At 38.5% G+C, this 25,066-nt stretch overlaps 1 protein-coding gene across 2 annotated transcripts in view; it reads left to right on the forward strand.

Annotated features, from left to right (window-relative positions):
* tbc1d22a (TBC1 domain family, member 22a) overlaps positions 1–25,066 on the forward strand; it is a 121,516-nt gene that overhangs the window by 81,564 nt on the left and 14,886 nt on the right. For both annotated transcript variants that reach the window (XM_069670990.1, XM_069670989.1), the window contains exon 13: positions 8,939–9,034. In XM_069670990.1, coding sequence (XP_069527091.1) covers positions 8,939–9,034 — 96 coding nt within the window. The remainder of the gene's footprint in view (positions 1–8,938; positions 9,035–25,066) is intronic.

The raw sequence follows: 25,066 nt of genomic DNA on the forward strand, positions 1-25,066 counted from the left end.
GCAGAGGGTGAGAGTGTAATACATGTTAGAGTATGACTATTTGAGGAAAGTAGAGAGAAGTAGAGTTAACAACTGACTTGACTGCTGTGAAGGTTTGGAGCTTTGACCCTTACTGTGATAATTGAAAAAGTATTGGAGTGCTTCAGGGTTTTGTTTGTCAGCTTTATGTGATGGAGACAAACTGCAGACTGCGCTCTATGGCTGGCGAAAGTATCAAAATGCTTGCTTCGTCAATCCCTTCAAAGGTGACTAACATTGAACAGGTAACTTATGCAGACCTTTTGCTACAGAATGTCTCTTCTTAAGTAGCTACATCAGGTCATATTGTTGAGTGAGGCACAGGTTTTGAGCTCATTTTGAGATTGTATGGGTTTGTGTTTTCCAGTTTTTTTTAACCCCTACATCACAGTTAAACTTCTTTGGGCCATATGCGCTTAACACTCCGTTGTCATGGTGTAGCCAGTGTCACTGATTATAGTTGAAGGATAGTATGCAGGCAGCAACCGCTCCTCAAGTGGTCCTCACTGACTCATTATCACGATGATAGCAGAGTATATAATTAAATGATGATCTGATTGGAATAGAGATTGGCGAAGGAAAGCAAATTTAGATCGGTAAGAGATAAAAGAGTAGAGTGTCAAAAAAAATAAAGGATGAGGAGGAAAAAAAGGAGAGGGAATTAAAGTGTCTAGTAGAAATCGACAAGCGCAAGATAAGCGAGAACTTGTTGAAAGGGAAATGTGAAAAGACATAAAAATAAAGAAATAAAAAAGTCAGAACACATTGCTGTATATAACTGAAGTGATTGGTTCACAGCCTAAAAAATATGGCTTGGATAATTAAATGCCAAATTAATCTTGACTAAATCTTTAAGAACTCTGTCTGAGCTTTGGGCACTACCAGATGGATTCCAACTGACAGCAACTCAGCGTGTGGATAGTATTTTTTTTCTTTCTTGCCTTACTTTGTTGCGTGTTCTCGTGCACGAGAGAGTGAGATTGAGCTTCTGGTGACAAAGAGCCCAGGAGGAGGGGCCCAGTTTGAATGTGTTATTAACAAAATGCAAGGAAAAATCCTACTTATTATACCTTTAAATCACTACATTTTAATCTAACATACCTAATAAGTTAATTTAACATAATTAATGGCCCGATGACCCAGGGCCAGAAAAATGTCAGGCAAGGTGATTGGCAGTTTTTCCGCCAATCGGTCAAGAGGGGCTTCAGTGCCATGAAGCGAACCAAGACTGACTGGTTCAGTGGCATGGCACTGAAGTGCTCCATGTCTGGACCCTCCAAGCTAATGAAGAGTCAGTGTGTGATGCTCAGGTTGCTTTTCATTACCTCGGAGGGTCCAGACATGGAGCACTTCAACCCCATGCCAGTTGTAAACAGAGGGGTGTACTACGAAGCGAGATTAGAGGCTTAATCTGTTGAGCCTAAACTCAATTTTTTTTTTGTGTGACAAAGCTGTCTCTTTTTTAATCTGGCTAAATCACCATGGTAACTTACTCTACGAGCTAACCTGGTTGGGACCAAGTATCTTTTGGTGTTGTTCATGAGTAGTGGGATGGAGCATGCAACCTTCAGGCAAATCAACTATACAAAAGCTGCGCTGTACTGTTGAGGTGCGGACGGAGCAGATATTGAAGATGAACCTCTCGCTTTACTGTTAAGTCGAAGTTCCAGTCCTCACAGAGGAAATCACCAACACATTAAGATTGTAAATACAGGCTTGCCAGGGTTTTGAGGGGACTGTATTGGTATTGGGCTCCCATAGAATGCACACCAATCTGGTAGAAGTGGGTGGTTTAAACTTTGCTGCGGGTGGTAGGTCAAAATATAACTGGGATCTAAACAGAACCTGAGCATGTTCATTGGTGTTGCTAAGGATACAATATATGTTAGGGTGGCTAATGACCAAACAGGAGAAGCCAACTGATACACAAAATTCTAATTTATAGTTAAATGCAGAGGAGGAGATTCTACTTTTGCTTTTGTTTTTGTTATTTATTATTACCTCAATTCTTGTATTAAACAAAATGTCTGTAAGCCCATGACACAGACAACCTTCATATGTCGACTAAGTCTAAAAGAGAGACAAGGAATGAATGATTAAACAGTCTTGTTGCTTTGTCGTGACTTGACAGCAATCCAAGTACACATTGTACTTGTAATCCATCCTCTTAATATTTCATGTGTTACAATGTCGTTTTGATCGCAGCCCCCACACACCCTTTTACACGCAAACACGCACATACACCTTATTTGTCAGGCTTTGTCACAGTCCCTCACCTCCAATTTTACCCTGGTAGAGATATTAGTGTATTTCCACTCATTAAACTTTCAGTAGAGCTGACAACAATGCACAACATTGTTGTTGTATTTTCTTTACTGCTCTCCTTTTTTGTCCTTGTTAAAAACTTTTTATTTTTCATTGTATTCTTCCACACTTCTCCCAAAACCTCTCTTCTTGTCTTCGTTCCTCTCCACTCCACCAAAATTGAATCCTCTATCCATCCCTTATCTCCTTGTCCCTATCTTGCTTTTTTCCTTCACACTTGCGCTTACATGACGCCTATGAAGGACAGCCTGCAGCATGCAGCCAGGTGAAGATTTGGCGTGCTTAAATTGTTGCATATGCTTCACAAAAGAACCCATTAAATACAATTCCCCAAACCAGCATCTGTGTGAGAACATCAGAAGCTCAAACTCCTGTGTGTTCCTTCCCTTGTTTGTTTGAGCTAATATTCAGTCACCTTTTCAAAACAACAAATCATGCATTATTTATTCATGTCTACCAGACTAGATTAATACAGCTTTTTGAAAAATCTACTTAAAACACGTACATAATTCACTATGAAAAAACCCCCAGAATTGCTGATAATAAACAGAAAGACCTTGCCCTTTGCAACAGAGCAGTGTGTCTGTGTGTCTGTATAGGCGTGTTTCAGGGGAGATTTTAACCTGAGTGTTGTATTATCTCCAGTGTGGTCTTCTCTCTGCGGTGTGGCCATCTGTTCAGGAGTCTGATCCAACACAAGACAGTGCTTCCTCTGTCTTCCTCTCTATCTCCATCATCTTTTCATGTCTCACTTTCTGCAGTCGCTACTGTATATCTGCCTTTTTTTCTTGTTTCTGTATCTTTTTTTGTCTATTCTGCCCAAAGTCTTATCTCTTTTTCTCTTTTTCACTTTATCTCTATTTGTTACGACTGATCTCAAGAGGAGAAAGAAACACGAAAAGACACTGAGAAGAATGATTTAGAGCAAAACACACACACACCTCTCCTCCGTGGCAGTCAGTCAGACAGACGGAGAGACAGAAAGGGACCAAATTATCCCTGTTGCGTGGAGCATGAAATTAGCAAGTAGCTCAGTGTGGCAGCATTAGCATGGCTGTTAAAGGGATACCATGACATTTTCAGGCTGTGAAATATGGCCCTTTTCCATATGGATGGTTGAATATACCAGGCAGGGATCTTTTTAGCGTGGTTAGTGGCCTAAAATTGTTCTTTTAAATGTGATCAAATCTTGTCTGTAGAAAACATTTGTTGGAATGCAATACCATATTTCTTATTTCACCATTTTAATTGTTCTTTATTCTAAACCTTTTTTAGCTTGTATTCTCTTTACAACCTTAATCTGCTCACCTTGCTTTCACTCAATTCTCTTTTAAACACACTCACAAACAGTATCAAAACAGATGAGGTATGAAACAACATCAGTACTATTTACAAGCTTTTAAGACAATGGCATAAGCAGGCAACACCTGAATCAATTCATTTACAGGAGGGAGGTACCAGAGGACACTTCTCTCTCTCTGTATGCGGTTCTCTGCAGCATGTGTTAAGTCCCCCCTCACAACAGGTACACAGGGGGAAGAGAGTGAGGGGATGGAGTTCACTCGCTATTGATCGTGGATTTCTCTTTGACAGATTAGAAAAAATAAAAATGTTCAAATGGGTTGGTAAATATACTTGGGCAGCCTGCCCAGGTATAATATTACTCTTCTGTTTTTGGCCTATGCTTCTGTACTGTGTGTCGTACACATTTATCGTCAAATATACATCTTATTCAGGATATGAATTTGAGCAATTTTATATGATATCGGTAGTTTATTACAGGACATTTTATGTTTGAAACCTACAACTTGTAAAACTACTGCTGCTTGAGTATTCCTACTGGTGGTCAATAATTACCTTTTGGTGATTAATCCATGAACCACAAGGACTTTCTAAAATATTTGCAGTGTGTTCCTTGGATAATGCTGATTGCTATACTAACAGCCTCCACTGGCACACATCATTGTTTGATGTACAAATAACATTCTAGGCTAAAGATAGTTCACTTTCTGTTAAAAAAAAATCTTTAGACTCAAGCTTGCTGAAATTAGATATTACATTTAGCTGACTTTTTTTTCATCTCCTGCCACTTCATTCCTGCTTATTTAATTATTCATACACAGATAAACAGTCTACCAAACTTAAATAAAGGGCAGGAAATTGAATATTGGTAATGTACAGACATCAAAGTAATCATTATTGATATGTCGGGCCTGAGAGAAGACCATGTTGTGCGTCTGTAAGGCGACCAGCTCTCAGTCCACAAAAAGTCTTCCATGAATGCACATGAGCATCTATAATTCACACTCTCTTTTTCTCACTCTCATATTCACTGTCTTTGTCTAACACAATGCCATCATGAAACAAACAAGAATCACATAACAAGTATTTATATCTGGAGGATAATGCAGTGTCTGTGTCCGCTTGCGGTGGAATTTATACAGCAGTTGTAATGGCCGATGTTAATTCCCGAGGGAGGTGAAATGGACGGCACAGGATGGTTAGGTGCTCAAGGTCTGGTGAGCAGGAGTGGGAGAGAGTTTTAATGTTTTGTGAGTTACACCAGCAAGCAGTTAAGCAGAAAACTAACTCCGCCTCTGTTGGACTTGCCAGAATCCTCCGTCCTGTCTTTGTGGAACAAACGAATGGCAGGATGGCTTAATCTGGCACCAGAGATGTGAGGAATGTTTCAGTCTGATAGAAGATGTTGCAATTCCTCATGCCTTGTGTGTATCTGACCTGACCCCTGTAATCATTTAACTTGTTGTCCAGGGACTGCAAGTTGGCATGTAGGTTGTTGCGGTGGGCTGAGTTCTTGGCCTGTTCCAAACACCATCTTATTGTCCAAGGCCACTTCTGATTACCGTGAAAAAAGTTGGAAACTCTGTTTTTGACCGGTTTCTCTATGTTCAGCAGTGTGTTGATTTCATAGGTTAATCTAGCTGAGAGAGCTGATGTAACACTATTCACAAAAACAACAAAAATATTAAACACAATAACAGAGAGTAACATAAACATCAGTGCAAAACTCACTTATATATTAATGGACGCACACACGATAAAAAGAGTGTGCAGTAAACAAGTCCGGGCATGTCTCTCTCACTTCTGTGTTTCGGGGGGATGTTACATTCAGGTGCGCTCAGAAACGTGAGTGATCAGACACGTGACCTTGTGTACAACGCCTCTTCGGTCAAGTGCCAAGAAGGGTGCAAGATGTCAGTAGCAGTATGGCCCACTACAATAAGAGTAGGCATGATATAAATTTCACTGCAGGGGAATAATGTTCTCTGCAATTTGGTGGAAAAAAACGTGCCTAATATATCAGTATCTAAATCGGCAAAAAGGGTTGGAAAATATCGGCTTATATCTGATATTGGCAAAAAAAATCAAATATCCTGTATCCCTAATATAAACCCTTTTTTAATTTTAAAAATATTCCAAAGTTATATTAACAGGAAAGAGAGGGAGAGAGAGGGTGACAGACATTTGTTGAATGACACTGAAGGAGGAGACAGATTGAGAGCAGAGGATAAATCGACAGGTGATTGAAAAAGAGAGAGGAGGGACAGAAAGATAAATAGACTGGATTGCAGAATTTCACAATCCCTAAGAGTCCTTGGTGCCTTCAACCATGAACTCACACACACACTCACACACACCAAAACTCATAGTAGGAAGGAAATTAATACAGTGCAAATCTTTGGGGCTGATAAACATTGTGCTCCCGAATGCCGCTCATATACTCGCTCATCTGTGGTTGAGTGTGTGTACACGAGTTGTGCTCGCTTGGTTCTGCTGTTTGGATTGGAGCTGCAGGTTAGAGCAACAAGCCAATCACCTGCCAGTTTACAACACACATCACGCTACGCTTCACTGTTCACAAACACTCCCTCACCTCACTCAGTACTCTCTCTTTCTATTACAAATGTTCTCTCTTTCCCTTTCACTCGCTCTCACTCAAACACACACACACACACACACACACAAACACACTCAGTTAGGAAATTCAAAAAAATCAGTTTAATAAGTGCAAGGTAAAGTCAGATGAAACCCAATCAACAGGAGATGCAAAGTTGTAAGAAGGATCAATCTGACTTAGAAGAAGAAACACAAAAGTAAGAATGTAGTATAGGCTGGCATCTAGTATATACTGTATATATTACTATACCCATTTTACACACCATGTCTCTGTTTCAATCTGTTTGTCCACTATTAATCTTCTTTCGCTTCCTTCTTTCCTAGTGGGAAATGTAATTATCACAGTGGAAAGGCAGTTTTGTTCATTCGTGCAGAGTTATGACTCACTTTTATACACAAATTAGTATGCAGATGGTTAAAGTGATAATGAGTGATTCAGTGTAATCAGTGTATTTTAAACGCTGTACATTTGTAGTAAAAGGTAAGATACTTGGCTCAATTATCAGAAAATGTATGTCGCCATGGACTATTTATTTACTCACCAAAGACTCTTTTGGGACAATTACAATAGTTTTGTGTGCGTGTGTGTGTGTGTGTGTATGAGTGCGTGTTTCCTGATCCCTGGGTAGTAAATTTTACTGTATTTTTTGTTTTTTGGCAGTATTGCCTCATGTTCTACAACCACGTTATCAAAGAAGACACATACGGGGGCACCTATGTAGAATAATCCTTGTAGTCATGCTATTACTTAGAGTGTGAGTGTTTATCTTTGTGTTTTCCAAAGAGTGTTTCTACTTGGTGAGAGGTCTCACTTGGCAGCTTGTGGGAGCTAAACTGAGTACCAGAGTGAGTTGACAGCAGGGCTCACTCTTGATGAAAATTGGGAGCTTAAAACTGTTTTGAATTTACCCTGGGGAACAGAACTGAGAAAGGGAAATTTTTTGCTGTTTTTGGAACTGTGAAAGAGGACACTTGACAATTTATTTTGCCTGTAAAGGACACCTTTGGTTGAATTGTTTTATTTTTTTATAATTAAAGTTAATTATATTTCCAGGCGAGGGCATTAATAATTACAAAATTTACAGTTATTGGAAAAAACATCGCTATTGGCATTGGCCATCAGCAAAATTGTTGTTTCAAACGTCGGTAACAGTATCGGCTGGGATTTTCTCAATCGGTCCATCCTTAACAAGCACAGATTCATAATTGCACACTTAAATTACATGAATTTAAAGCAAAAACAGTATGTGGTTAACTAAACCTCAGACAAGCACTCAAAAAAACCTCATACATTAACATACGCTTGTTAGATGTATCCCACCTTTATGGGGGTGCAAACTCCTAATACACTTGTATTTAAAGACCTGGTTATTACCCTCCCTGTGATAGGGCTCAAGAGAAAAAATGAACAGAACAAGGTACAACTCCTCCTTTGTCTTTCACGCTATTTAATTCCCCCCTCACTGCTGAGTCATAAAAAAGTGAGCTGCCAAGCATAACAAGGGGTTGAAATAAAAAAGCTTTGCAAAGAAGAGGGGATTTGTTTCTGTCTTTGTGTCTGACACACTGCAAATGTAATTTCTAGATTGTGACAGAAAAATGTTTGATTTTCTTTTTTCTATACCTTGTCCTTTTTTTCTTTTATAGGCAGACTAAATACATAATGTAAAATTGCTTTTAAATCCTTCTTAAAATGAAGCTATGTGCTAATTGAGGTACTCTGAATGAATCACTACTTCCTTTATGACTTTAAAAGAAATGTGTGACGATTCTAGCTGAATTTGAAATTAGCGGCCTGATCAACAGATGCACTGGAAAAATTCTGTTTTTGTTCATGTTGTCATGTTGTTTGTTCATGTTGTCATTTCAGCAATTGACCCTTCGCTAAGCCTCTCCCTTGAACAGCCAATGTCCAATCCTATGTTAGCAACAGTAACTAGGCACAGGAGGCCTGTCAAGCTTTCAGATGCCTTAATGGTGTGCATATGGAATCTGCAAGTGTGACAGCAGATTTCTTCAAAGTTTAGAGGGGGATGTCATATTTTCAGCTTTTCCTTAGCCAAAAACTCAAGAGGAGAGATGTCGGACATGGATTATAAATTGTGGAAGACCGCACTCGCAGCTTAATCCATCTAATATCAACAAAAACTCTAATATTTATGCTCCAAGTTAAGACGCTAACTAACTTGGCTAGATCAGCTACTTTGTATGATGTACATTTATCTGTATGTTTTTAATTTCTCATCAACCAGTGAAATAAGAGTCTGCTGTGTGATTAAGAGGTAGCAGCTTCATTAATGTAGACTTACACAGTCAGCTGTAATGTTAATTAACCGTCTTCAGAACACCTGGCTAAGGCAAGGTGATACACAGGGTGAACAGTCCCAGTGATGTTGTACTCTATATTGCCACTCATGGAATGCCTCTTATTGAATCTTTATATATCTTAATAATTCTTATTTAGCCACACTTGTTTGCATTGTTTCTGTGGCAATGAGCTGAAGGAGCACTGGAAGGAGGGATTTATCTGTTTGGCATTTGAATTCAAATATCAACAAACTTTCTCCAGAATTGCTTGAACAATACAGTATAGCATTTCTTTCTTGTACAACTGTAAAATTAGCTTTTTTTTTTAAATCTACATCTGTGCTTAACATTTTTTTCTCTATGATTCTAGGCTGAACCAGAGGGTTTCTCCCATTTTCACCTATACGTGTGCGCTGCCTTCCTGGTGAGGTGGAGGAAAGAAATTCTAGAAGAGAGGGATTTTCAGGTAATGTGCACACAAGCCACAGGGGGCGCCATAAATCTTTGTATTCCTACGAAGAAGCGACACACAGACCTGCATACAGACATGCATAAAGACATACACCCTGCATGTTTTCATAAGCTCAGTTTTCCTGGCTGTGTGTAAAGACATCTAAAAAGTCCACCAGACAGTTGTAGGGCTCTTTACAGCCTGCATCCCTTTCCATTACCTCCCTGATTAACTGTGAGGTTCAAAAGTCGTGAGTGCATTAGTAGATGACAGTGGACAGCTGCCAGAAGGTAACTTTGGTTGCCAGCTCACTTAGGGACCTGGCTTCTTAACGGTACCAAACAAGTCTAATATTATCACACACAAACGTCATCTCTTCCAAGTTTTTTTTGTGCACAATCTTTCAATTATCAATTCTTTCCCTCTTTTTTTGTCACATTGTCCGTGCTTTCTATTGTCTCTTGAAGTATTTCCTGACTTGCTGTTTTTCTTTCTTTTCTTTCTGTCTTGGATTTTCATTTGGTTTTTTTTCCATTGCATTTAATGCAAATAATTTTATGGTGCAGTGTACGTGAGCTGTTGTGGGAATCTGCCGTCAGGAAAGTTAGCAAAACATTCTTGCTAAAAACAAGCCAAAGTTAGCTTGTCGATTAAGAATGTAACTTAGACAGCGTGTTTTGCAGGCTGTAAAGGCGCACCGCACTGCCTTTTTTGTTGAAGGCTACGGTTAAAAAAAGAGCAGCTCGCTGTGCCTTTTTTTTTTTTTTTACTATTGTCAAGGCAACCACAGAATCATTAGCTTGTCATTAACCTAACCGTTATATTGTAAACTGACAGCCAATTGGACAATGAGAAAAAATGGCCATGACGTCAGGCGCTTTTCTGCTTTGAGAGCTTTAAGTTTTTTCAACTCAAGGTGCTCAGAGTGTTTCCTCAAAAACGTGAGGCGCACAGAGTGTAAAAACACAAAGCGCTTTGCAGCGCAAAAGCAGCGCAAAACCGTCCCTCTCATTGAAAACAACTACAAAAAAGCCGCCCCCCCCAGCTGCTAAAACACGTTCTGTTTGATCGGGCCCTTATGCTGGACATTTTACATGCTCATGCACATTACTTCTGTTCTTTCACATTCTTTTGACAGCTGAAGAGAGTAAATATTGGGAGAAGAGAGTGGGGGATGACATGCAGCAAAGGGCAGAGGGCGGGAGTTGAACCTGCAGCTGCTGCGTCAAGGACTGTAGCCTCTGTATATGAGCCACTCGCTCTACTGATTGAGCTAAACCAGTGCCCTATAGTCCTAGCGTGAAAGATCCATCCACATTGAGATTAAAGTAAAAGAGAAGGCTAAAATACTAAAACCACTATCAAAATATATACTACTGTAAACATTAGGATGTCCATATCACTGATTTAAAAAATAAAAGTAAAACTCCTTTCCAGAGGTTGATCTTTACACAAAGTATGTAACACTACATATGTGAACTCAATAAGGATTTCTTTACAGTGAGAGTTTCCAGAGACCAATATGTGCAACTTATTTTTGGTATTTTTGAAATGTAGTGAATATCCTTTCGAAAATCATTTAATGTTCTTGCCTGTTAAGTCGAGTTAAAACTATAAACTGTATAAATAATGGACGTAGTCTCAGTGACGTAACCCATTGGTTTCTGAAGAAGCGTTTTGAAGCCCGAATTGCACCGCCGCCTGGGGTCACCATATTGGAAATGCCAGAGCTGGCTAATCCAGAGGCAGGCAAAGAGGCGGAGCGCGACCGAGCTACAGCCTATGGCTGAGCTCTATAGGCGGGCTGCATGAATCAGCCAGCTACGGCTATGAAGCTAGGCAATATGCTCCTCAGCGTAACTTGCGGTTATTAGCCATATACTGTATAAATAATGAATGAGCTAGTTTGACTTTGCCAGGAGGAGATTCTGTCGGTGACTGACTGCAGATGTTTAGTTATCAGACTAAAGAAGTAGCGGACTCGCCGCTCGCTCGCCTGGTGAGAGAGCGGCGAGCCGACACGTAACGGGAAACTTAAAATAACTGCTCTGCTCAACCCTGTAATCTCTCCGCGGAAAAGCCAACAACTCCTGACTCCTATTTACTGGCCGACGATTAAATAAACACTGCACAGGCTAACAAGCAGCTAAAGCTAGCACAGTATACCTGCTACTTCGTACATAACTCACCAAAAAGCTGGAGCTCAGACTTCTTGCACAGCCATAAAGTTCCATAAATCCCACAGAGACAGATTTATTTGTCTTAAATTTGAATGAAAAAATCCCCAAAAGTCTCCAACAACACAAACAGGTGAAGTTAAGCTCAGTGTCTGTGTTGATGTCTAGCAGACAGCCAGCAGGATCCACCTGTCAATCAAGTGATCTGGCCCCTATGATTTAAGGCTTAATATAATTAAAACGGGTGTGTTATAAAAAAATGTACCCCCCGTACAGTTATCTTGAACAATAAAATTAGCTTTATATAACAAAACTGTTTTTTGTACCAGGCTGTAAACATGTTTATTTCAGCTGTAAAAATTGGCATTTTCCCACCTGTTGTAATGTTATTTCTTGTTTTCTGGAGCCAGCCTCAAGTGGCCACTCGAACTGCAGTTTTTTGCACTTCCGCATTGGCTTAATTTTTCAACACCGGAAGTTGCCACTTGGTTAAAACCTTATTTTGTGATGTAACTTTCTGCTGAACTGCTCTTTGTTCACAGAACTTTTTTGAAATGGTAACTATATTCTTAAAACATTTCATGACAAATCTGAAAGTAGCTGTTTCCCACAGTGAGAGTAAAGAATGAGAACTGCTATGAATGGCACATTAGATCAGAGAAGCAGTGCCTGTGAATGTTTCCATTGTCATGGTTTTTATTTATCAAAGTCTCTGTAAAGTTATGTTATTACTGAATTGAATGAGAAACGAGTCTCAGCAATTCAGAAGTCCTGAGTATATGGTTTTTACTGTTTCTTGCTCAAGTGGTTACACTAAAGAATCGAGGGATAAAACCAATACAATTACAACTAATATAAGCGAGCCACTCTTTTCTGTCACCCCCCACAATTTAATAAATCAGGAGAAGTCTTCAAAGGTGATAGCAGTCAGAGGGTTATGCTTCTAAAGAACCTATGCTATAGATGGAGACCAGTTGATTAAAGCTGATTCACCTACTGAGTGAGACGCTGGAGGCTTTTGGAGTTCGAAGATGAGACATCAACTGGCTCACTGTTCTTACTTTCATACTCTGCTAGCCCTTTCTCCCTTTACCCTTTTCTTTTCACCTAAGTTCAAGCTCAAATAAGATTGCTACATTTGCTGGATTTCATTTCAAACAGAAGTAAAGATGGTTATAGGTTTTTTAAGTGGATTTCTGATTTATTTCATCTATAAGCACAGAAAAGCTTCGCTAACCTTTTTGTAGTAGCAGTGTGTCCACCCTTGCATTCAAAAAGATCTATGCATTTATGTGTGTATAGATATATATACATATACGTATATACGTATATATATATCTTTTGAACAAGACTAGGCGGGCATACAGTAACCAAAAAAATGCCTGTTGGGGAGTCAACAGTGGCAGACCTGAAAATTATGAATAAATGTTATTGCTGTTGTAGGGAATGTGGCTTAAAGTGCAATTTTATTTATTGTCACAAATTGATCAACTAAATATAAATGCAATTTACTAAGTGTTTTTCTTTGAAACAGAAAAGTGTCAGTGAGGAAAGCAAAGAAGTTGCGATTCCTTCGCTTGCCAGCTGAAGTGGTTTAATTCCAGGAGATTTCTGCTTCAGATCCACTAAGCCTCAGAGTTCAAACGATGGCCTGCCAGGTTCTTAAGGGCCTGTTGAACAACTCTTATCTCCACATACTTTATCCAGCAACCCTCGTGGCATCTCTTTCCTCTCGTCTTTCTTTCTCTTTCTGCCTTTCTCTATGTCTCTGTTGATCTGTTACTTCATTGTTACTAATTCCCAGTCAACTGTTTTTGCCACTCAGTTTCATCATTTGTTGTGTCTGAATCGTCCTGTCTGTATTTCTTTCATTGTGTTTTTTTTGTTTTTCACTGTGTCATCAAATTTTCTTTCTTTTCCTCTCTTCCTCCTCTGTCCCCTCACACTCAGGAGCGGATCCAGATTTTTTTGACATGGGATGGCCCGACTGGGGCACTGACTCATGCAGGGCTGGCATGAAATATGTGTCCACACACATGCATGTGCGAATGAATAGCATTTAATTAACCCTTTCTTCTAAGCTTAATTCTTTAAAGACAAAATCTCGAAGATTTCAGTCTTGGGCTCTTGAGCACCACCCACTGGTGATAATCGGTGATTATGGGAGCACATTTACCAATTTAACCAGACGTCTACGGCTGGCTCCCTTTGTTTGTTTGTTGTAACTTTTGATTTCCCTTGTTGACGGTCGCTTTCCTTTTTAGGTTGTTTGGCTTAACCTGAGCGTTAAATGTATTTATTTTTCTTTGGATTTTCACTTATTTTTGAAGTTGTATCTGTAGTCATCGATCTTTTCTTTGTTTGTTCAGCCATAGTAGATTACTGCTTAATTGCAACACTTGCAGAGACAGGAAAAACAGCTGCTTTGATCCGTCTATCCTCTGTGGCAGATCAACCACTGCTGGGTGATGGAAAACGCATCACTAAATAGTGATTTTTTTCCACAAATGTCACCACAGACACCCAGTCTATAATAATACTATACACTGCAAATGTAAAGGCTTTCATCAGTGGGCCATAGGCTCAATCACCATTATGGCAATAGTGATATTTTATTTTATACCATTTATTTTCAAGAAAATCTTCGAGATTATACCTTGAAGGATTAAAAAGATGTTTGTGGGCCGCCGCTGCAAAATGTATGTATCAATCAGTAGCGGAAACTCTGTGGCTAGAGTAACAATTTAAAGTACTAAAGGAAATGTGCCACATTAAAATGCAAAGAAAGCTACTTGCAGACTGTTGCAACACAGCCAAATAGTAGATTTTTTTGCCTCTGACGAGGCAAAGAGCGAATCATTATTAAGAATTTTGGGGTGGCACTTGGGGTGGCTAATCAGATTTCAAGGGGGGTCTAGGCCACCCCCCCCTTTGGATCCACTTCTGCTCACACTTTATCATCAACTTCACAAGTTGAGGCTTTCTCCAGATTGCAATGTGTGTCATTTGGTTGGTCCACAACTTTGGTGCAAACTGAAACCTAAAATATTGGCATGCTATCATTTATACTTAGTTTCCACTAAATGTTCTTATATTGTGTTGTTACAAACAAGACTGAGATACTTGAAGATGTTTCACCTCTCGTCTGAAAGGCTTCTTAAGTTCTAAACTTTCGGATGAGAGGTGAAACGTCTTCAAGACCTTCAACCAAGTCCAGTTGCCTTTTGGATTAAGCTTAGAATTACCATGACCTGGGTGACAGAACCTTCACAGATAAATTGAGAAACATATTTACCTGTCTTTTATCTAGAAAGCGTAGCTTTTTCAAGCAGGAACATACATGCTAACAATACAATACTATTTCCTCTGGCCTGCAGGCAAACTACATATGTAGCCGCTACTTATAACAATACAACGTCAACAGCCTGTTGATCTGTATAATAGATGTTAATGACTGTTTTTGATAGATTTTTGCTTTGCTGAATTGGGAACCTGTGGGCTCCTGACATATGTTAATTCCTTATCAATACCACCACTTCTCAAAGCTAAAAAATTCAAAGTTCAAATTCATAAACGCACCTGTGACATCTGAAAAATAAGTTGTTCTTTTCAGGTCATGTGTTTCATTCACTTATCACTAAAGCTGCTCAGTCACGTTCATTGTAAAATGTAGAATGCAGGGAGCAGTGTATGACAAACTGCTGGTGAGTTACAAGTTTTTAGTTCTGAGAGGGAACACGAATGAATTATTCACTTTAATATTTTTAATTAAAAAATGAAAGCAGAAAGTAATTTAAAAGGATAATTCATGCATTGTTATCAAACATAGTAAGCAAAGTCAATGTGAATCTACTCTCCTGGTTGTGGGATTGGATTTGTTAAGCTGCTAAATGAAAAGCAAGAGGAGTATGGCACTCCCCAAGCAATTTGCCTTCCTCCGTTCCACTTCAGGTAGCACACTACTGCTAACTGCAGGCCTGGACTGCATGGATAAGTTAGTGTGTGCCCAAACACACAAACACACTCATTTTCAGGCACATTCAAATCCATACACTCTTATACAGGGCCACAAAATCATGCACATAAACAATCCTCTCTTCCACTCTAAATTGTATTCAAACATCCATATACATTTATTTAAGACACACATACAGTACACAAAAGTGATGTGTGAACTGGAAAATATTATGCACTTATGTGTTTGCTATTTCTGGTTGGGATAGCACAGTCGGCGACATTTCCCATTAGTCTGTGCTAGCACACATATACAGGGTCACTGCAAAACTACCTCTAAACGACTGTAAACAAATGAAATAAATAAAACCTTTGCACTCTGGTTTCTAACCTGTTCATGTTGATCGGCTTGAATATGGAGCTTTACCTTGGCCTTGAAATGGTCCAGGCTGCATTTGGGGGGAAAAAAATCAAGCTTCAAATGCAGCAAATATCATTTTGTAATTAAGCAGCCTGAAAAAAGGTGGAGAGGGGTTTTAGTTGGGCTTTGGCACAAATGTCAGCCTGTTATGAATGCCAAAAAGACGTGAATTAAGCCAATTTCAAATATATAAAGATTACAGCTTGTGTATCCTAGTGCTTGAGCAGAGATTTTACTTTGCCTTTTGAAGCCACCTTTGCTTCTAAATCTGTTCAGATAAGTAAGTTTTCTATTATGAATACCTTATGCTTATACCAACTGTATAACCCCATATAGGTATATATATATATATATTTGAGAATAAATGATACAACTAAAGCTCAACAGCTATTTTTTGGATGCAGCAGAAATGCTACATTACATTTTTTTACACTCAGTAGCAGTACACACATACAGAGTTTTGAAAGGCGTATGTCTGCATTGCTAATACGTATTAAAATGTACAACGTCTACTATTTACTGTTTTCCATTATTTTTGTGCATTAGATTACCATTATACATTATTGCAAAAACATTGTTTTATGTTGACCACACATCTTGTGCATCTTGCTTTAAATAGAGATGGACTTTATTAATAATACTTTTGATTTCTTCAGTGATCACACATTATACAGTATAAACAGAATCAGCAGTGAATTAAATAAAAAATGACTTAATAGTCTCTGTTGAAATCAAAAGCTAAGGCCCGTCCTACATTCTTATGTCATTTGAAAAATAATTTAACACTTCTTACACTTAAAACCAGTGTTTTTAACCAAGCTTTCAAATACCAAAAGCAAATTAAACATTTTTAGATATTTATTAATTTTAAGTATTTTAAAATTTGGATTGCATTTTCTATTTTCTAGGAAGCTTTTCAGCCCAGAAAAAGCTGTACCTCCTATCCCACACATCCCTCACTTTCATTAAGTGACTGTCAATTCTTAAACCATTGCCACTACCTGCAGAGGTAGTAGTTCTGTTTCTCTAAATTCATACTGGCATTTACTTAAGTTGAATTTATTACTTATTTCTTCACAGTTCATTTCTGTAATATTTTGAAAAAGTGAGGAAAGGGGGATATCAGTCTCTACGTGCATGTGGTGACCATCACCTGATTATAATTTTCAAATGACCTTTGCTTTATTCATAATAAAACAAAAAAAAAAACTTTCAAAAGATGGATTACATATGTTGTAAAATCAATCACCTCCTTATTAATGATAAAAATCCATGTATTCATAGATGATCCTACTGAGTATGGCAATATGGAGCCAGAGACCATAACTAGACATTAAAGAAATCTGTGTATAGTCAATGAATATTACATTTTAGTAAATGAATATTAAAGTTTTTTTACAAAGTTAAAAAAGAGTAATTTCTTCCACACTTACTTTTTCAAAAAATAAAAAAAAACATTAAAGGAACATGGGTTCTATAAATGCAAATATACCCTCAAATGTTCAATGCTCAATTGAATTTCAATTGCCAAACTCTCCACGATGTCATCAACAGTTGTTCTATAAATTGCCTTCCATTGAAAATCCTACTACTCATAAATTTCAACACTACTACCCCCATTATTTGCACTAATTTACACAAAGAATTGAATACTCACACTATAACAGCACCATTTCCATTTGTTGACCATGTCCCAATTTGCAAAGAGGCTTCTGCTATTACAATCTAAATCATATTTGTGTCCATTCACAGACCAAACAAATAATATTATTTGTCAGCATGGATTTCATGGCCATCCGTGGAATCTCTTTATATAGGCCATGTAAAAGCAGGGATTTCATTTGTAAGCGTTGCTGACTGAACCTAGTCAAGAAGCTCCCCATCGTGATGGTTAATGTGAGGCCAAGTGTGTTAATGCAAACCTATTAGTTCTGTGTACATAGAATCTCGCTGTCACTACAGTTTCCTGAAGACATGCAGTAGAATTGTAGTTAGGAAAGAGAGTGAAAGTGGAAGAGTGAAAGAGGAAGACGGGATTGTTTTCACTTTAATTAATGGTGTGTGAAAACTGTGGACCTTTGTAAATGTCAGCATCTGTCCTCAGATCAGTTATGTGTGGAGAACACTTGGGTTAGGCTGCCTTGGCAATAAAAGGAGAGGAACACACTCCAGAAAACTAGACTGCTCCGGATCTCAGCTCCTTTTCAATCACAGGGAGTGTGAACACAACTTTGTTCAGGATTAATTTTGTAGGGAAACTAAAAAAAACCCCTCACATTTTTAACTTAAAGGCTCAAGCTAAATATGCTAATACCCCCCTAACTGCATAATTTGTCTTTTAAAAGATGTAGTTGGTAAGTTATTAACCGCAACATATAACACATTATTTTAAGTGTATTTAATTTTTGTAGCACCTCAATAGTACAAGCAAACAAGTGCTTAAAAAAGGCATATGTTTACACACATAAATACAGTGGCATAATGTGCATACGAGATGCTGTTTAAATTTAAATTTTAAAATTAAACTAGTCAAACATAAGACCCAAAGACTACAAAAAACATCTTAAAGATGCATCTTGAAAACATCAATAGACTCAGCCTGTCTAATTATTTTCAAAAGGCTATTCCAGAGCTGTTGAAGCCCTCTCCCTGTCATTGTCTTTCCTCCAACAAGGCACACCCATCATTCCTAGCTTGAAAAATCTGAGGGTTCTTGTTGTGCTGTAAAGAGTGAAAAATTCTAAGATATTTGTACGAGAGATTGATGGACAATCAGAAGGATTTTGAAGTCAATTCTGAAATGAACAGGGAGCAAGTGCAAGGGTAAGGGTTAACATGGTCTTTTGTACCATGTTCATAACTTGGACCTTGCGAATATCTGCGCAGCAGCATTTAAAATAACACAGAGGAAATGTTAGTCTAACAAATGCCTACAGAGAAAGTTACAGTAGTCTGGCACTGATGATATATATAAGTATATGAATGACTCTTTTTTAATCAGAGGGTGATAGGAAATGCCTAATGTTGGATATTCTTCTGAGTTGAAGTAATGTAAACTTGACATTGTAAATTTCCTGCTTGTTGAAACTTAAATTACCATCAACTATTACACCCAGGTTCTTGGATCATTGTCTATTGTAGATTAAAAGGTGAAATTCTCAACAGTAATATTCATGATTTGTGGAGGGCAAAGTTCTTGTTATCATTACACCGAAGGGAATTATGAGTCAACCAGTCGTTTATATCTTGGAGACAGTTTTTTTGTGTGTGTCAAATAACATCGGCCTGATATGGGGAATTGAGGGAATTGAGGGGGAGGAAAAAGTATGAGCAATAACTGTGTAGCAGTGCAAAGGGATGTTGTGAGTTTTTTTTGATTGATTGATTTTTCTTCTCAATGGGAGCATGTGAAGACAAAAATAAGTGTACTTAAAACGTAACCCTGCAGAATTCCACATTAAATATCATATTTGTAGGATGAGCTACAAATGGAAAAAGTAAAAGGTTTATTTGAAATTTAGGAACGGAACCAGTCGAGCTGACCCAGAAATGCTGATTCAGTGTGTCAAGCAATCAAGGAGTATCATGTGGTCAGTAATGTAAAAAGCTGCACTGAGTTCTGGAATAATCAAAGTAAAGTATTTACTGGCATCCGCAGCATAGACATCATTTTTAGGATATCGGTCTCTTTGCTGTGCTTATCACAGAACACTGACTGGGATTTTTCAAAGATATTGTTTTGGATGGTGTTGTTCTCTTAGACTGAAAAATTTAACAAAAAATCAGAAGCCAAGCAACATAGTAATTTGCTCCCATCATGTTTATTTTTAATTATTGGGGACAAGGGATGTAAGGGATTGCGCTTTCGTATTTATCTTCAGGATTACTATTTGACACTGATAATTTTTATTTACACCAAGGTCATTTTGATGCCTGTTTTACTGTGTCATGTGTATGGTGTTGTGTTGTTGTTGTTTTCTTTGTTTATGGCTGCAGCGTGGGTGATTAGCGCAAGACAAATTTCCCACCTGTGGGATAATAAAGTTTATCTTGATCTTGAATCAAATAGGTGATTCTGAACTCTACCAATCTGCTTCAACATAATCTTTCTGTTTCTGATCTTCGGAACCCAACTGCTGATTTGAGCAGTTCATGGCTTTGGTGTATGTTATGTTGTCTAGACAATTTCAGTTTCGTTCTCTTTAGCGGCACCTTTGGCTGTAATCGGTAATTGCAGGAGGACACTTTCCAATTTAACCAGACGTCTACGGCTGGCTCCCTTTATTACGGTTGGAACTCTTGATTTTCCTCGCTTTCCTTTTTAGACTGTTTGACCTCATCTGAGCGTCAGATTTGTTTCTTTTTCTTTGGATTTTCATTTTTGAAGTTGTATCTGTAATCATCGATCTATTCCTTGTTTGTCCAGCCGTAGTAAATTACTGTTTACTCACTACACAGAACACTGGAAATGGCACAGGCACCCAGTCCATAATAATACTATACTGTATACAGCAAATGCAAAGGCTTTCATCAGTGGGTCATAGGCTCAATCCCCATTGTGTTACCTCATTCTGTGATAGATAGTGGCTAAACAGACATTTATTTACCAGAAAATCTGAGATTAGCACTTTAACAAAAGAAAGAAAAATTGTTTTATGTTCTTTACTTTGAATAAGAATGTTATAGAATGTGTCTACCACAACCACAATTGTCTTGATAAAGACATTATTTTTTTGAGGTTAACAAAACTTAATTCAGTGTGCTATCAGAGTCAGAGCATTATAATTGGAAATATTACAGTTTAATAGGGACATCTGGGATTTAGATTTTTTAATCTGGGAAAAACAACAAAAAAATGCTGAAAATTAATGTGAACAATATTGTCCACAGGGCCTTGACTGGAAAATGCAATTTTTTTAAGTTCATATTTTGAAACAATTGCAGTCACCCCATAGAATCTGTACCACTGTATTTGACTAATAATAAAAAACAGCTAACATTGTCGAAATAATTTTGCTATTTCCAAGAAGCTTGGAAGGGGCCTAGATTTTTTTTTAATTATGTTCGTGTCCCTGTTTTATTTTTATTTTTTTTATCTGCATGTGTGTGCTTGAGCAATAGCAAGTCCCCAAGGAGATCACCAGCTTGCAATTTCCAGTAAAGAGCTGGATCCCTCCTCTGATTAATTCAATATTGTTCACCCATTTATCATGTCAAGACATCCTCATTTACTCTCCTGTAACTTTCTTCACAAACTTGGCTTGTATCTAACGGACCCTCTCAGGGGTTTGCAGTTCTCTGATGGATTATACTGTAGTCAATAGCGTAGAAAGTGACACAAGGCCACTCCCTGTAAGCAACTTTTAATAATCACCCTGTTGATTGAGTGCTGAAACAATATGAGAACACAAAAAGGGGGAAGGAAAGCCGAGGGCTTAATATGGTGGAAATTATTATGTAGCCCTCCATCCCATCCTGGCATTTACTTTCTGACATCTGTCTTTCATTGCTCTCCTTCCATCTACTTGCTCTCCATCACTGACAACTAAAATCACTATATCACAATAACTTTAAAGCCACGCTGAATGGGCCTGTACACTGAATTATTGTGGCATACAATTTTGATGATCAAAGCTGTAGTCTGTAGTGATCACTCATGGTTTGATATTGACTAGACTGTTAACGGACTGTGTTTGTGCTGTTGATCAATGCATTGAAGCTAAAGTTTGTCATTGACAGCAGACGACCAAAAGCATTTATAAGCTCAAAAAAGCATGCATGAGATGACAAAGTTACTGTTCAAGTGTCATTACAGACTTTATACTCAAGGCTTTTCCACAATGGAAAAGGAAGAGTTGGAGTTTTTACAGCAAGATGTCAGAAGAACATGAGTTGCTCTGCCCCCCCTGCTCAACTCAGTTAAGACACAAAAAATGCCAAAGAAACAGGAATATTGTTTTTGCAATAAACAGACTGCAGCAGGAGAAATATTTTTTTTTAAGTAAAAGACATCAAAGCAGATTTGTGGAATTGGCAGGGTCATGAACTGAGGTGTAAACATTGAATTTCAAATTTAAATGCACAGTTATGCAGTCAGAGCAAGAGCTGAGGCAATTTTGTGGCTAGATTTTTTTCAGTAATCATGAAGTAAATGCTAAATGGACTGCACTTGTATAGTGTCTGTTTAGGGTGGCATTTGCTTTTCTGAACCACAAGAGGGTGATGGCAGATGTCACACTCAATTTTTTTTGTTTTCATAGAAACTTTTGTGCTTTCTGTTGTAGAGTGTAAAGGTCCTTTGCATCCTAAAATGCCCATTAAACTGTGCAATTACCCCTTTACTGGAGCAGTATTCAGCATGGTATTCAACAGCATATGTTTAAATTAAATAAATTGCACTGGGGGCTGAACAGTGGCGAGTGGTTAGCCCTGTTGCATCACAACTAGAAGGTTCCTAGTTCGAACCCTGGTCGGAACTTGTCAGTCTTTCTGTGTGGAGTTTGCATGTTCTACCTGTGCATGCCTGGGTTCCCTCCGGGTACTCTGGCTTCCTCCCACAGTCCAACAAGACATGCTCCTCAGGTTAACTGGTGACTCTAAATTGCCCGTAGGTGTGTGTGTGAGCGTGAAAGGTTGTCTGTCTCAATGTGTCAGCCCTGTGATTGACTGGCGATCAGTCCAGGGTGTACCCCACCTCTCGACCACTGACAGCTGGGAAGGTTCCAGCCCCCCTCGACCCTGAACAAGATAAGTGGGCTAGAAAATGGATGGATGGATGGATGGAAATTGCACTGGAATGTGTCACTTCACCGCATGAAGGACAACAGTGTCCTCTGGTCCCCACCGTGAATGGCACTTAGTAATTTCCATAATATTCATTTGTTTGTTTTCTCTTCTACAAACCGCTGACACAATCAGCTGATCCGCCACCGTACGCTGCAGGCGTAGTAACACATCTGTGTTACGGTCCACACAAAGTAGTGTCAGATAAAAAGGGGGTTCTTACTGAAAAGTGAAACGTGATGAATTATTCAAATATAACGTACAATCGATACCACTATTGATTTTTAGGTGAGACGTCCTTATAAGTAGACAAATTACGTGTGAAATTGAACCTATCTTCAGCGGCATATAGCCTTGCTTCCGTGCCAGCACTCTGGCAAGTTTCTAAACACCGGGGCCGGGTTGACCATCATCCACTGTATGTAGTACACTTACTATTGATAAATATCTCATACAACCCCACTTCAAACAAACCAAACTATCCATTCAAGGTGGTAGTGATAGGAACAGAGAGGGTCAATGGCAAAAAAATGACTCCTTTTAAAATTTGAAATTTTGTGTGCTAAAAAGTGAAACTGTTCAAGTCGATTGAAATATCAGTGTAAATGCTTCGATACACAGAGGAAGCACAGAAAACTTTATTTGTTTGATTGGTTCTGGCTTGTTTTTTTCAAATCAAATCAAATCAAATTTTATTTGTATAGCGCCAAATCATAACCAGGGTTATCTCGAGACACTTTACAGAAAGAGCAGGTCTAGACCGACTCTTTGTTAAGTTATTTAAAGAGAGGCCCAACATGAATACACCATGAGTAGCACTTAGCAATTCAGCACATTGGCAAGGAAAAACTTCCTTTTAACAGGCAGAAACCTCGAGCAGAACCAGACTCATGTTGAACAGCCATCTGCCTCGACTGGATGGGCCGAAAATGGGATAGAATGAGATGCAGGATAGAGACAGGCAAAGAGAGCAACAACAACATATGTTCTTGTTACCACAACAACATATGTCCTTGTTACATGAACAACAACAGACACATACTTATGGTTACAATGCCAATAATAGTGGTAGACTAGGGTGAAGATTGGCTAAATAAATAAATAAATAAATAAATAAATAGAGAAGCAGAGAAGCAGAGAGAAGCAGAGTAATGATAAAGGCTGAGGTAATCGTAATTGTAACAGTTGAAGTCAACAGGTCTACTATTAGCATTAGCAGCAACAATAATGATACTATGGGGAAGGCTGATGTTAGTAGTTGTTGCAGTCGAGCAGGTCCACAGCAGCAGGTGGTCTGCAGCAACGATCCTCAGGAACCTTCAAGACAAGGGAGCACAAGAACTCCCGGGAAGATATGTGGTTAGTAATGTTAATGGGACCAGAAGATACAGAGTTAATGAGCTGCATTAATATGACAGAGAGAGAGAGAGAGTCAGAGAGAGAGGAAGAGAGAGAGAGAGAGAGAGAGTCAGAGAGAGAGAGAGAGAGAAGCTTGGTGTGTCAGATCCCCCCGGCAGTCTAAACCTATAGCAGCATAACTATGGGCTAGTCCAAGCCTGAGCCAGCCCTAACTATAAGCTTTATCAAAAGATAAGAGACTTAGAGACTTTAGAACTTTATGAACTTTTCATTTGGCTTGCAGTGACTGGTACACAATTCGTTCAAGGCTCAGGCCCATTGACTATAAGTGTGAACTGTTGAGAGCAAAGAAATCAGTGTTATTTTTCCATACAAGAATCTTTTTCTTTAGCATGAAATAGAGCCATTAAAATACATTTTTCTGTGAAGTGTCAGTAGAGGTTAGAGTATCCAAATGATAACCTCAACACTCACACCCACATTTGTGGTTTTATGCATACTGAAAGCTTTCAACCAATTTGTCATGCATTTTCTCTGCCTTTAATCTTATTCACACTCCCACAGTATTTAAATTACCGAAGGTGTAGCGGCAATCTCACTGATCTCCTCATCTTTTTCCATTTAAAAAGGACATTGCAGGACTTTGTGAATTAGTTTGTTTTACACAGCATTGGAAAGACTTTGATATACTGCACATTAAACAGAAATAAAAAGTACATAATAAGGCTTTAATATTTTTAGGCACCAGCAGCTCACACTGGAAATAAGGGGGAGACGGTCAACTTGGTTTGGCAACAAAATCTTACCACTAACTGTAGAGCTCACTTAGTAATGTTTATTTTATAATATTCAGTGTAATATATATGAAATTAGAAAGGCAATAAGATTTGAAGTGACAGGGTTTAGGTGTTGGGCTGTTTCTTGGCTACTAGCAGTGACTCTCTGGAGTCTCTACTGGTTGCCTATTTTTGTATGGAATAATACAAGGTCCTTTCCTTCCATAAATATATGACTCTCTGTGTATCTGTTCTAATGCTGGCTTTTTATTAAATTGTTTAATGAATATTGTCTTAAAATATCAATAAGGATAGGAATATAAAGAATAAGCGCCATTTCTAGTATGGATGAAATTGCTTAAAAAAAAAGCAAAAGCAAGTGGATAGAGAATTTGGAGCTGTCGACGGCTCAATTTCTACTTTCTATTCTTGTAGCAGTTTCAGAAACAAAAAAACAAATTAAATGAGCAGTGCTAAGGTCGACAGGTACCCACAGGTCAACATTTTTGTCTTTGGTGTACTGTGACTCTTTTGTATTCTCCTTGTCAGGTTATCTGGGTGATTCATAAGCAATGTT

Source organism: Semicossyphus pulcher, unplaced genomic scaffold (genome assembly GCF_022749685.1).
Source record: "Semicossyphus pulcher isolate SPU_LCO1_2020_fin unplaced genomic scaffold, fSemPul1.0.p SCAF_20, whole genome shotgun sequence".
Lineage (NCBI taxonomy): Eukaryota > Metazoa > Chordata > Actinopteri > Labriformes > Labridae > Semicossyphus > Semicossyphus pulcher.